The sequence below is a fragment of the Hermetia illucens genome, chromosome 4, assembly GCF_905115235.1.
Source record: "Hermetia illucens chromosome 4, iHerIll2.2.curated.20191125, whole genome shotgun sequence".
Classification (NCBI taxonomy): Eukaryota; Metazoa; Arthropoda; class Insecta; order Diptera; family Stratiomyidae; genus Hermetia; species Hermetia illucens.
Genome location: NC_051852.1, coordinates 112,804,151 through 112,818,258, shown reverse-complemented (window position 1 = coordinate 112,818,258; position 14,108 = coordinate 112,804,151). Strand labels below are relative to the sequence as shown.

The window sequence follows — 14,108 nt, the reverse complement described above, 5'->3', positions numbered from 1 at the left end:
TTTATTCCGTGTCTACACATTTGCCACCAACAACAAATATTTACCTTCATTTTGCGTATCAATATCGTTATCGTGTGCAAGTGTGTTACACTAGCAACAGTCGTGCAGCCAAGATATTGGTTGGCGCGAAATTGCACATTCGTGAGCAAGTTGCAGTTACTGCAACTTGACCGCCTGACCGCAATTTTTCCATGGACGTGCTATTGTCCTACAACCAAAAACTTGTTTGCACGTATGTGGCTAGTATTAAGTCGGCTCAACACGCTTGCACGTATGTGGCTAGTATTAAGTCGGCTCAACACGCTTGCCGCTTGTCACGACCTAGCGGGAATCAAAGGCAGAGCTTCCTTAAACATTTATTTAGGATTAATGGGAATTGATCTTAATGGAATATGTGAGCGAATGATGCTTCAAAATTCCTCTATAGGAAAATTGTTGGAAGTACATGCGTATATATGGTGCATTTTTATTCTTGTGTTTCTGTTTTCGCGCATGAGGTTTTTGGAAAATTCTTCATTGATCTAAGCCACTTACTCAAGGGCAATGAAATGAATAAATACAAGTGACAATATTATACTTTACAAGTATGTTATAGAAGTAAGTTTCATTTTTGAAGTAAGTAAGCAAAGTATTGTTTTTTAATCCCGCGCGGTGAAAGTATTTTTGATACAGTCGTTTCCTGCTGGGAAACTCCCAAACATCCAGAAACGTGTAATACAATGAACATTCCACGTTGGCGAAGTTTGTTCCAAGCCGGCAAGGTTTTTTCACAAAGTTCATTTTACACCGCTCCACCATCATGAACACACAGACGAACATACCCTTTGATTTTTGTCAAAAAACCGATTATCTATCGGATCGGCGGCAAGAGCTACTAAGCAAAACCCCCTATCTACACATTTGCACTACGATGGTTTTTTTATGTTGCGCTAGCAACCAAGTCAAACATCCTATCCACGTTTGCGATTTTTCTTAAAGCATAAACAGTCCAGTCAATGTATTGCGCGGAACTGACTCCCAATGATTACTACCTGTTTGGGAACCAAAAGAAATGCTTTAAGGGAAGAGAGTTTGAAAATAACACAATGAACAACGTTTCCTTCGCTAGTGTAATATTTATTTTTTCTTGCAATATCAATATTAGCGAAAAAGTAAATATCACCCTAGAGGGGTGATTTTTTTTTATCTTGATGGAAATATCGAAATATACATTTTGAAAAAAAATAATGAATTGTTTGTCAAAGTTGGAGTATACTTTAAGGCAAAAAGTAAATCGTCGGCCGAGTTGGTTATGTGCCAGCCTCTCAACCTCACTGCCTCGGGTTGGAATTATTTTGTCTTTGTGTTGTCTCTGCTGCTGTAGGGTTACAACTTGCACAGCATTGTATATAATGAAGCACAGTTCCATTGAAAAAATAATAAAAAACAAATCCAGTTTTGTGTAATTCATATATGAAAATATTTCCTTAGACGACAATATCATTTGTATGTAGGTAGTAACTATAGTAAAGATGAATTTAACATGTTAAGGGGGCTTTACACGCAACGATAACTCGTAACAATTCATTGAACGATTTATCGCTCCAACAAATCGAAAGAGTAGAGCACTGTTTACACGCTACGCTAAATTGTAACGATTTCTTGTCAAATGTCACCCTACATCGACCCCCCAGTCTTTATAAAAGCTTTAACCATGGAGGAAGTAGTGTTGCTGTCGCTGTACATCGGTTGTTTGGTGAGAAAGGTGAAGAATCGTTACGATTCCCAGAAATTGATGCCGGCCGGCATCAACCATCCACTCCAACTCCAATCCCAATAAATCGCTACAATCTCCCGTTTACACACAACGATAAATTGTAACAATCTGATCGTTACGATAAATTGCTACAATGTATCGTTGCGTGTAAAGCCCCCTTTAGACTATTCGCCTTAGTGTGTTGCTACAATTCTATGCTATATTAGGCTACAGTAAATTCACACAAACTAGGCCACTATTGCCTACCATAGCCTTGTTAAAAATACTAGGATATCCTACAAACTTTCCAATATTATGCCCTATTTGTGGCTTAGTGTTAATATTGTAATAATAGTGTAGTAAAGGGAATTTCCCAATACTTTATACTTTATTTAATCAGAGATTGGGATGAGGTATTTTTGAGGCCTATGTTTTGTATTCCACTTCAAATTTGAACTGCATCTGCGCTCCCTTTTGGCATGTCAGGCGATACGTGTGACATAGAGGTAGTAATTCATTTTAATAAGGTTTTGTTGTTGTTGCTTTATACGTTATTTTCATTAATACCTTTTCTTTACCTACTGACTCAAATATTTATGCAGTACGAAATATGTAATAGCTTTTCACGATTGCACGCTTCGTTCCTCACTCCCTCGTCCGCGTGCAGTCAAGTTTTCGCTTCGTTGCAAATTACTATTGCGACTGTGCTTTAGATATTTGGTTTATAGTTGTAGAGCAACAAAAGCGCAGCAGCGGATCACCACTTACGAATTTAGCTAACACAGAATTGTACAAACGGAACATTTGAATTGAGCCGCAGTAGGTAGAGGGAAATCTGGTACGGTCACTTTTTGATTATTTCCTAATATGAGATAGCTTTGCTTTTTGATTCTGTGAGCCGGAATGGGCTTAGGTTCTAGTACTTAAGCGTTTTCTGCACTGTAAGTTTGAAACCTTTGTCAGCATTTGTTTGCGAAGTATTATGACTTGACACAATATCGAACCTTGTCACCACATAAACTATGCTGCTCAGAAGCAGGAGGTGGGATTAGATAGATCACCCATAAAGAAGGCCAACAATCCTGGTGCTGTCTATATTGTGCAATGGAATCGACTATCCCAGGATGGCTAATGAGTGAGTCGTCCCAGAAACACATAGTGCAGAGCAGTGGAGGAGGTGAAGTGCACCCTTTTTGCAAATCGGCAACTCTGGCGGGTAGATGTGGTTGACGAAGTATGCCTCATTCATACGTTAATGGGAATCATATCAAATTTGGATTGATGTCAGCGGCAGTGATCTGCCCAGAACTAAGCGATTTAAATACCTCGGGTCAATGCTATCAGCCAATGGGGAACTGCGTTATGAAATTGCTTCACGCATTAATGCAACGGGGATGAAGTGGCGTTCCACAATTGGTGTTCTTTGTGATCGATGAAACAACGAACGTCTCAAATCTAAAATTTACCGCAATGTTGTCCGCTCCAGTCGGTTCTCAGTGTTGGCCGACTATAAAAGACAATGAACGGCGTCTTGCGGTAATGGAGACGAAGATGCTACGTTGGACTAGTGGCATCACACGTTTAGATCACATCCGAAATGAGGATATCCGCGATCGTTATGGGGTTGCACCGATCGTGGAAAGTTACGAGAGAGGCGTCTTCGATGGTATGGTCACGCAATTCGCGCCAACGAGAATTCACTTGCCAAGATTGATCTGAACATCGAAGTCGATAGTAAACGACCAAAAGGCAGACCTAAACAACGGTGGCTTGATACGCTAGATGGGGATTTGAAAGCTTCGAGATTGCACCCAGATCAGGCATTCGATAGAGCCAAATGGCGAAGCTGATCACGATGAGCCGACCCCGCTTGTGAATGGGACAAAGGCTGAAGAAAAAGAAGAAGATGATTCCCATTGATGCGAATAAAGCGCAAGCGATTTCATACTCTAGCCAAAGTTACAAAGTCCTCACAATTCAAGTCACCAAGAACCCTAACTAGTTATTTCGTTCGTTCCGAAATAGAGACATTCATCAGAAGGTGATTTGTTGCCTATAACTCCCAAATCGTGTAGGCATATGTATGTGTGTGCATGTTACATTTGTCAACAGTTAAAACAAGTAAATTTACCCATAAATTTTGAATTTTTGCAATTTGGCAAGATTTTTAACATAGCTTATTCGGTTTTATCGGTTTCTTATTAGAAAAAGTACTCCCAAATTTCTCAAAATTAATATTTTTGTGAAATTTTCATTTTCATTTTGACCTATGGTGGCAGCCGATTTTCAACATGCAGTTTCGAGAAAAACGCATTTAAAAAGTAGAATGCGATTTTTAGCTACAAAACCTTAACTGATCATTATTCTGCTATACGTAGCCCATAAACCTTAGGTTTCGTGAAGAAACACATGTACAGCCTTGGCTTCAATTCTTGTCGTTTTAGCGAACTCACTCAGCTTTATTACGGCGATTGACATAAATCTGGCATGTGACTTACCACGTGTTTAACACTATAATTTCCGAACAACTCCGAATATCAAAAAACCACTATATCTAAATAAAATTGATGCAAAAAAAAATCGATTTCGCGGATCCGACACACGGTATAATAATAATAATAATAATCGTTGGCGCAACAATCCATGTTGGATCAGGGCCTTGAAGTGTGTTAGAGCACTTCATTCAAGACCGTAACGGTACACTAGGAGGCAATGTGGTCAGCATTGCGCTCGCTCGAGATTATTACCCTGATTTGACTCAGGTACTCAGTCACAGCTGAGTCGACTGGTGTCCGACGTCAAATCACGATACAAATTCCACTGCCACCAGTGAGATTTGAACCGCGACCTACCGTACGACAGCCTTGCGCTCTAATCACTCAGCTATCCGGACACACACGGGATGACCCCCTTAAATGGCCAACATCTTCCTCGCACGTAGACGATAGCTTGCAATAGCGACATTTTCGCTCAATTGACAATAGTTTCGTTCGATTGACAATAGACAAAGTCATGGATTAAACAACCTTGAAAAAATTATGCACGATTTTACTATTTGATCAAAATTGACGCGGATTGGTGAAAAACCACATTATGTATTTTAACATAATACAAATGTTTATTATCGCCTTCGAAATAGCTCGGTTTAAGCCAATACAAAAACAATAATAATGATAATCGTTGGCGTAACAATCCATATTGGATCAGGGTCTTAAATTATCTTAGAGCCCTTCATTCAAGACCGTAACGATAACGGGGTCGTCCAAGATGATCACCCTGATTTGACTGGTATTCGTTCCCAGCTGAGTCGACTGGTATCCGACGTCCAGTCACGGTAACAAATTCCTCTGTCACCAGTGAGATTTCAACCGCCACCTTCCGCTATGGCAGCCCGCTCTAACCATTTGAGTCTTCCGGAAAACACCAGAATGCCAAAGATTAATCTAATTTTCCCTGCCTCGGTCGGGATAGCCCCTAGTTTCCTTGAAGAATTTCTTTTTATGATTTCGATCGAATCATTTCACGTTCCATGGAGCGTATATTTGAGTTTTGGAAACAGGAAAAAGTTTGGCGAGTATGGTGAGCAATGATTTTTGTTTCGCGTTTCCCCAAAAATTTAGGCACAATCAGGCTGGAGTGTGACGATTCATTATCATTGCGAAGGGTGTTTCGGTACGGGTCATGCGGCGTCGTGCTCTGTAATCCAAACATCAGCCACAATGTATCGCGTCGATTCATAAAAGATGTTGACAATCTCTGCTGTCTTTCAAATGCCAACTCGACAATTTTCGAGCACAATTTCAATGGTGGATGGATGATTCACATGAGGCAAGTTTTCTACGACCTCAAGGCCCTCAACGTTTAATCCTTTCAAATATTTGCGTTCTTGGTAGAGTAGACTCCCCAAAATACTTCGGCAATATTTTCAATGATTCAGTAACTGTAATTCAATTATAAACAATAAAACGGTTACGAACTCGTTGTTCAATTTTTTCTGCTAGTTTAAGTTGTCAGATAAACTTATAGGAACCAGTTCGGATCAAATTTGATCAGATGGTGTTTAGTATTTTATGACGTCGAATTATTTCTCTCGAAAATTCCGTTGACATTTCGAACCGCTTCTGTAATATTCTCCGAACTTTGAAAATAACATTAAATAAACTGGATATATGGTAGACTTTGGTAGAATTCCCTCGATTTTATCAAAAAAGCGTAGTCACATGATTTTGGGACACCCATTAAATGATTATGGAACATTACCTTTTTTTGAAGAACCGCACTTATGACAATCGGCATGAAGTTCTCCTGTAGACAGAGAAGAAGATATTCTTCACTCAACTGTTGATTGGAAAGGGAAAAGAGGACTCAAAAGCACTCTGATTAAATAACTCATTAGAAATGGTCGACAAAGACCTTCAGTAAAGTTGACTATATAACTCTGCAAATTTATACATTCTTTTCTAATTCCAGGTTGTACCTCCACCTGAGTGGGTTCCTCGCAAATCAGGCTACAACATAGATGATATGGACATAACAATACCAGCTCCAATTTGTCAAGTTGTGACGGGGAAACAAGGACTGTACCAACAAATAAATATACAAAAGAAAGCTTTAACTATAAAGCAATTCAGAGACTTAGCTAATACTGAGAGGTATGTACAAAGTGAAGTATAAATATGCTCAAATTGAAAAACATTTAATCCGCAGATATGTAACTCCTAAGCACTTTGATTTTGAAGATCTCGAGAGGAAATATTGGAAAAATATTACATATGTCGCACCAATCTATGGTGCAGATGTGAGTGGCAGTATTACTGATCCGGACGTGAATGTAAATTAACAGAGACTATTATCGGCTGTTTCTATCTTAAATGTCTGTGTATTTTTATTATAGGAATGGAATATAAATCGATTAGGTACAATTTTAGACTACGTAAATTCTGACTATGGCATCCAAATCGATGGTGTCAATACCGCTTACTTATATTTTGGAATGTGGAAGACTACATTTGCTTGGCATACAGAGGATATGGACTTATATTCAATAAATTATTTACATTTCGGCGCACCAAAGACTTGGTATGCAATCCCACCTGAACATGGGCGCAAATTAGAAAAAGTTGCGAATAGTTACTTTCCTGCAAGTTATAAAAGCTGTCATGCCTATTTGAGGCATAAAATGACGTTAATTAGTCCACAAATTTTAAAACAACACGACGTACCTTTCAATAAGGTAAGGTATCAATATGGATTAGGTATTTGAAATATAACACTTAAGAACCATTTTAACTTCAGATAACACAGGAAGCTGGGGAAATTATGATAACATTTCCTTTTGGATATCATGCTGGTTTTAATCATGGTTTCAACTGTGCAGAATCGACGAATTTTGCCATGCCTCGATGGGTGGAGTATGGAAAACGTGCAACTGAATGCAAATGCAGGTATGTTGCCTTTCAATACTTTTATTGGAATCTTGGAAACTACTTAATCACTTTTGCAATTGACATATTTTTTCTAGATTACAACAATAATGTCTTCTTCTTTTTCCATTTAGCAATGACATGGTGAAAATATCTATGGACACATTTGTAAAAAGATTTCAGCCAGAACGATATGAAGCTTGGTTAGAGGGAAAAGACATCGGCCCGCATCCCGAAGATCCAGTGACAAACGTTGCCCCCGCCCCACCACCAACACCAAATGATATACTTTGCAACAAAAAGTTAGTACGTTTTTAAATTCATCTCTGGCAATATCGGCTAATACTTTTGTGAACTTGTTCTTTTGCAGTAATAGCGAGCTGCCTAAACAAGTCATTTCGCGCATGAAGAAACAGTGCAACTTCTCTTCAAAGAAGAAATCGTTCAAGGAACGTAATCCTGACCTAGACTTGGAAGAAATTCAACAAAATCCAAATATACCAGAAGACATCAAAGCTATATTGAGTGGGGCTCTTACTTTGGATGAAGAGGCAGAAATTACTGATCCTTTGGCTGTTGACGGCAATGATAGCGGTGTCGTTTCTAAGATTGAAGACGACATAGGTAAACGTATGTAAATTTAATATAGTTCTAAGCATGCTCGTATTTTGGTTAAATATTAGGAATTAGAAATAATTGAAGTTTTAGTTTTGGCAACAGTTATCTAATTACGTAGTCATCACTCACATATTATATAGAGTATATGATAAAGGTATTTCAATAACAGCGCATTTCTTTTTTAGACGTGGAAGAAGATGAGGATTTCTCAAAACGGAGAAGAAAACGTAAATATGATGCTGAGTACGACGAAGATTGGGCCGCTGCAAGGCGAGGGGCAACGAGAGGCAGAAGAGGTCCAAGAGGAAGAAGGGGTAGAAGTGATGAAGATCGAAGATTTAAAAAGAAAGAAATAAAAGATCCTAACCTCAATCCTGATGGCACTGTGAGGAAGAAGCGGAAGTATGATATGACCAACAGACGCAAGAAAATGATGGCAAAAGGTAAGACAATTGATTTGCATCTCTAATAAAGCTTATTCGTGTGGTTGGGGTTAATAAAGTGCAGAATAGTATTAGTTTCATAAGTCAAAATGCTAGTGTTTATAGAGCGTTACGTTCCTTGCCCTGTATTTATGCTCTGCAAATTGATCTTCACAATGGGCCACTTCTCGTAAAAACCATCGGCCAAAAGTTTGAGATCAGTAGTGCAATGTTTTTACTAAAAAAATTAGTATATTTCTCGAGAAATATTTACAAGATAAGTTTTTTTTTTTTTTTATTGTCATGATGGGTAAATGTGTATTTTGCTGTTAAGTAACTCCATGTCCTGTAACATTCATGTTGATCTCGTAATTCAAAACATCAAAAATGATCTCTTAGTTTGTAAGACTTTCGTTCTAGTTTTAAAGAGAAAATATATACAAAAGTGGAATATGAGTGCAAATAAAAAACAATTGGGATTTGTTTTCTTTTCAAAATTCACTTGAGGATATAGAAAAAAATAAATGTGTCACCATTATTCGTTGAAGCAGGAGTTAACAGTATTGTTTCAGGCGGGGCACCAACACGTTTCTGTTGGTGTTACTGAAATTTTCAGTAAAAGTTTCCGAAGGCAACACCTGGTGTAGAAAATTATTTACTTGATATTGCTGGTTTTGAAATTTTATGTATTTGGTTGCTTATCTACATTGAGAGAACCTTTCATTTACTAAGCAACTCCATAAAGCCTTAAATAAATGATAGTTGGTGAAGAGGAACAACTTGTTTATCACTTCCACGAAATTCGTTGAACAATTTTTTGCATAAATTTGTTCAAATCCTTGGAAAATATTTTGCTTGTTTTGGTAACGCATCTATCGATTCAAAGATTTTTAATATGGTGTTATTTATTCAGAAGAGGACAACAATAACTTCGAATAACAATTTTATTACCAAATCATGTGCAAAAAAAGAGTGAAATTATAAAAGATTAAAACCGTCGGAAATACAAGTACAATTAAAGGATATATCAAATTTATAATTTCGATAAGTATTGCGAAGATTTACATAAATATGGTTAGAAAACAATTATTGACAATCATATTAAATTATGTATGTTGGCGCAAAAATCCAATTGGATCTGGAACTTGAAGTGTGGTGTAGCCCTTCATTCAAAGCCATAATGGTACACTACAGGATTACACTATGTGCTCACCCGTGATAACTACTCTGATTTGACTCAGGTACTCATTCGTAGCTGAGTCTATTGGTATCCCATATCTAGATGCGATACAAATTTGCCGCTAGTAACATTTGAACCGCGCCTTTCAGACAGTCTATTCCCCAAGCATTCAAACACAAAAGTGATGTATACTTCTAGGTTATAAGTGCACATGTTCGGAGGTGAGATTATATACAGCATACCATGAACCGCTTATCTCTTTTGGAAAAAAAACCCTCCAGCAGGTGCAATATCCTGCAAATAGAGATAGTTTCACCATTGTGTTGAAGCCAAATTATGGGACAGAATTCTCGGACGTTTGTCTTCAGCGTTTATACAAAGAGTAGTGTTTCCTATCCCGCTAAAAGAGGTGTAGGTCCCCTCTACATGTTCTATTGGATCTTTTAAAAAAAACGTTGGTCTCAAAATGAAATATTTTGCCCAAAGAGCTCAAACTTGGGGGACAGATAATTTCCAATTGGCCCGCCTTATCATCAAGGACTTAACTTAGGACTCTCTAAATATTAAAAAGGATAAGTTGATCGCTGCCTAAACAATATCTGAAATCTCGGATATAAAAACGCATATACCAACCGTTCCTAACAAATTAAATTTCACCACGTTAAACAGGTTAAGTGCAGTAGTTTTAGGAAGTAATTAAGCTCCATCCTGCTTTTGTTTTTTATTACCGTTGTGGTTAGCACAACATTCCACTAACCGTATTAAGGTGGTCATCCCATGCAAAGGCGGTTTTTTTGGCATTTTTTAGAATTTTTTTGTGAAGAACTGGATAAAGATACAAATACGATTTAGGTTTATTAATATCTTGAGCGTGCATAGCAATTTTTCCAGCCCGATCGCATAGTTGGTTATTGAAATACACACCAATTTATACACCCAAATCCGAACAAGTCGGGAAACCGGAAGCTGGACGCTTCAGGTACGAAAGGTTTTGTGTATTTCTTAGTACGTACGCACGTAATATATCCATATATTATGTGAGAGTATCCACTTTCGGGTGATATTGACATTCATAGTCTTCAATTTTCAAAGAAGCAACAAATTTGAGGTATTATAACTTTGTTAGTAATAGTGCGATTTGCACCAAACTTGGTAAGATCATGCTCTATATTATAGCCTATATCAGTGCACTGTATTTCGTGGTGCTAGCATTAACTTAAGGGGGGTTTTGCAGCCAATTACCAAAAATTATAGTATTAACTTTATTTAAAGAAGTGATCACTTTCAACCCCCCGCGCTCCCCACCCTTCCAACGACTGTCAAAACTAAGATCGGCTTTGAAAAGTACTAATCGAGACCTTTAATTTGATACCCCACATGGCTATATTTGATGAAAAAAAATTGTACACCCTCCTTTTGCATGTATGGGACCCCCCCCCCCCCCCCTAAATTCAACGTAAAAGGATGTAATTCACTGTATGCGTGAGCGTTCCCAGTTCCCACCTTTCTACTAAATTTGGTGTCAATCGCTATAACCGTCTCCGAGAAAAATGCGTGTGACGGACAGACAGACAGTAAACCGATTTTAATAAGGTTTTCTGTTTACACAAAACCTTAAAAAGGTGTTTTTCTGCTGCCACGCTAGAGAGCGCTGCGATCATCTTAAAGAAAAAAGTAAACGACATTTTAACATACAGGCTTAAGTACAGTCCGCAAACTAGCAAAAGCTAAATTTTTTGTGCCGTGTTCAACTTTTTTTTCTGAATTTTGGTGTTTTTTCACGGCTTCTGCAATGAATAAAAAAAAACTACTGAATGAATCGCAATTATCCTAGTTTGCGGACCGTAGAAACATGTTCTGAAAAAGTCGTAAAAATTTCAAAGAATTTCGTTAGATAGATTTTGGGCTATGGTGGCAGCCGATTTTCAACATGCAGTATCGAGAAAAACGAATTTAAAAAGTAGAATGCAATTTTTAGCCATAAAACCTTAACTGACTATTAATCTGCTATGCCTACTCCATAAACCTTAGGTTTCTTCAAGAAACACATGTCCAACCTTGGCCTCAATTCTTATCCTTTTAGCGAAGTCATTCGGACCGATAAATACGCGCTACATTACGGCGATCGACATAAATCTGGCATGTGATTTATCACGTGTTTAACACTATAATTTTCGAACGACTCCGAATATCAAAAAATCACTTTGCCCATACATTCTACACTATATCTAGATACAATTGATGGCAAAAAAAATTCGATTATCCGGGTCCGACACTCGGGATGACCACCTTAAACGTGTAAAGGGTAGAGTTAGTGTAGCTCCATATTCCAATAAAAAAATCTTATCAATGCAAACATTGAAAGTATCCCTAATATGTCTGGCTACATTCTTGCCCAAATGCCTATAGCCTCTATATAATTTGCATTCGCATCCTGCTTCAGTGAGTTGATGCCAACCGGGTTATAAAAATGTGTGTGAATATTGCATCAATAATTGCAAAGATCTTGGTTGGGATCTTTCTGTCGGCTAATATACTGCTTCCAAAATGAGTGAGTAAATAAGTCAAATGTCTCAACCAGTAAATCACATTTTTGGAGCATGCGGCACAATCGACTTTTCGCTCAATTTTTCCAATTGAAATTGAGTGAAAGTACCATTACTATGGAAGTCCATTCGAACTAAAATGGAATCGGACCATGAAAGTTTCGTACAAAAGCAATTGAATTCATTATTGTTTTCCAGAAATGAATAGTTTTTTAAATTCGGAACTGTATTCAGTTAGTCAGAAAGCTTAGTTCAATATGAATATATTCTATGCAATATATATCTCCGGAAATTTAGTAGAACTGGTCGAATATCGTGAAAGACAAATCATTCATAAAAAGTTCAAAAATTTTCAATTCCAAGTCTAATATGAAAGTCAGGACTTTTTAGCTCCACTTACCTAGTCGTGAAGGTATTTTAGCGAAAGTTAAGTCTATATCATTTGACTTTAATCTCAGAATATCGCCATTCAACAAATATTTCCCTAGCTAGACAATATAATCTCATATTTTTAGTGTCTAGGCAGTTCAACTTAATGTTCCGAACACGCCACTATCGGCTCTGTTGCAAATTTAACTTAGCAGATTGCAGAAACTTTAGTAATATGGTAAAATTTTTGGAAATTAAAAGTTCATCATTAACAACCTTCTGAGCATTTTATTCCGCCTTGGAAACATAATATTTCTTTCTCTCTAGCATGTAAAATCATCTAGCAAGAAATTCTAAGTAGAGACGGGCTAGTCGTACTTAGCTTTTATTTCCGCCTGAACACACAAAAGATGAAGATATTTTCATAGTTTTATAAAAATACGGTATAATATTATTTTTGTTAACACAGACTCAAACTTTTGGCTAACAATGTATGTATCATCAATACGGAATGGAATTTGTAAAGCTCCGTGCCAAATTTGAAAATATTATTATAGTGAATTATTTAGGCTCTGCTAAAATGTGCTTGTCAGGAAGAGTTTTTAACAAAGTAGAGAATATTAAGTTTGAATAGTAATAAATATTACGAGCGAGTGTACTTCCAATCCAAGAAACTAAAAACTTAAGCACTTCGATTTCATATTATTCTGCAAGAATTCTGATGTTCTGTGCATCTACATTTAATATTCATTAAGTTTTAACTGAGCCCGTGCATCATGCCACCAATGTGTATGGGAGATCTCCCCTCAAAAGCAGGTTAGTCATATCTTATCTGTTTGAGACAATTCAGTTCGCATTTTTTTTTATAATTTCAATGCATAGTATCATCGAGAAGGGGAAATCTCTTCCTATTCTCCACTTATTCATTCTTTGCAACTCTTAATTGACTGAAAGAAACTTATTTATTCAAGAGATAAATTAGCGGTAGTAATGCATCAATCTACGACAAAGTTGATGCTGCTTCTAACAGAAACAACGACTTGATATTCAGCTGAGCAGTATCGATAATAACGTAACACATTTAACTAAAATTGACAATCATATGGACGACTGAGTAGTTCTTATCCACTATACTTAGAATCCTTTTGTAGCCCTAAATATCCTTGACAGAATGTTGAGTAGGCGATATCAATGCTTTGAGGCAGCGTTGTTGTTGTTCAGTCGACTCGTCAATATTTTCATTGTGTGCTATGCATATCTCAGTGAATATTTTTCCATTTTGATTATGATAAAAGAAACTCTTTTTTAAAAACACGCTTCATTGTTGCATGCACTCATAGCCCAGTATCTTTGGACTAGGCTCTAAATGACCCAAATATGTTGTGTGCACGTCAGAAGCGAAATGTAACAATTGTTTCGGAGATGGTTTTTGGGGAATTATTTCCATGATGCACATCAAAGTAAGCTACCAAAGATCAGTTGTCAAATGTGAGTTTCCCCTAATCTTGTTGCTCAATATATTGTGGAAATATAATGTATGGATTGATTTATCAAACTTCTGCTAAAGTTATCCCATATCCCGCTTTACAATATTAGAACAGTCAAAACGCAATGAAAATAGAATAAAAGGTTTTCATTACTGCGCTAGTTGTCCAGATATAAGAAGGTGGAAACTTATCGAGAAGCGATAAGAGACGCATGATTTCAAAATGTTTACACCCTAAATTTACTTTAGTGAATGAAGCGTTAAGTTTAAGTTGAAAATATGATCCCTGAATAGTGAGTAAATATCGATCGATATCGAAGCCCTCACTT

At 37.2% G+C, this 14,108-nt stretch overlaps 1 protein-coding gene across 6 annotated transcripts in view; it reads left to right on the top strand.

The window, feature by feature from the left end:
• The window catches only part of LOC119656091, a 46,168-nt gene that overhangs the window by 19,400 nt on the left and 12,660 nt on the right, over positions 1-14,108 (top strand). For 3 of the 6 annotated variants that reach the window (XM_038062398.1, XM_038062396.1, XM_038062395.1), the window contains exons 3-9: positions 6,206-6,387; positions 6,443-6,566; positions 6,630-6,968; positions 7,031-7,179; positions 7,293-7,460; positions 7,529-7,788; positions 7,962-8,219. In XM_038062398.1, coding sequence (XP_037918326.1) covers positions 6,206-6,387; positions 6,443-6,566; positions 6,630-6,968; positions 7,031-7,179; positions 7,293-7,460; positions 7,529-7,788; positions 7,962-8,219 — 1,480 coding nt within the window. Of the gene's footprint in view, positions 1-6,205; positions 6,388-6,442; positions 6,567-6,629; positions 6,969-7,030; positions 7,180-7,292; positions 7,465-7,528; positions 7,789-7,961; positions 8,220-14,108 lie in introns of those variants that run through there. The other 3 variants (XM_038062397.1, XM_038062399.1, XM_038062400.1) reach the window with 3 other exon arrangements.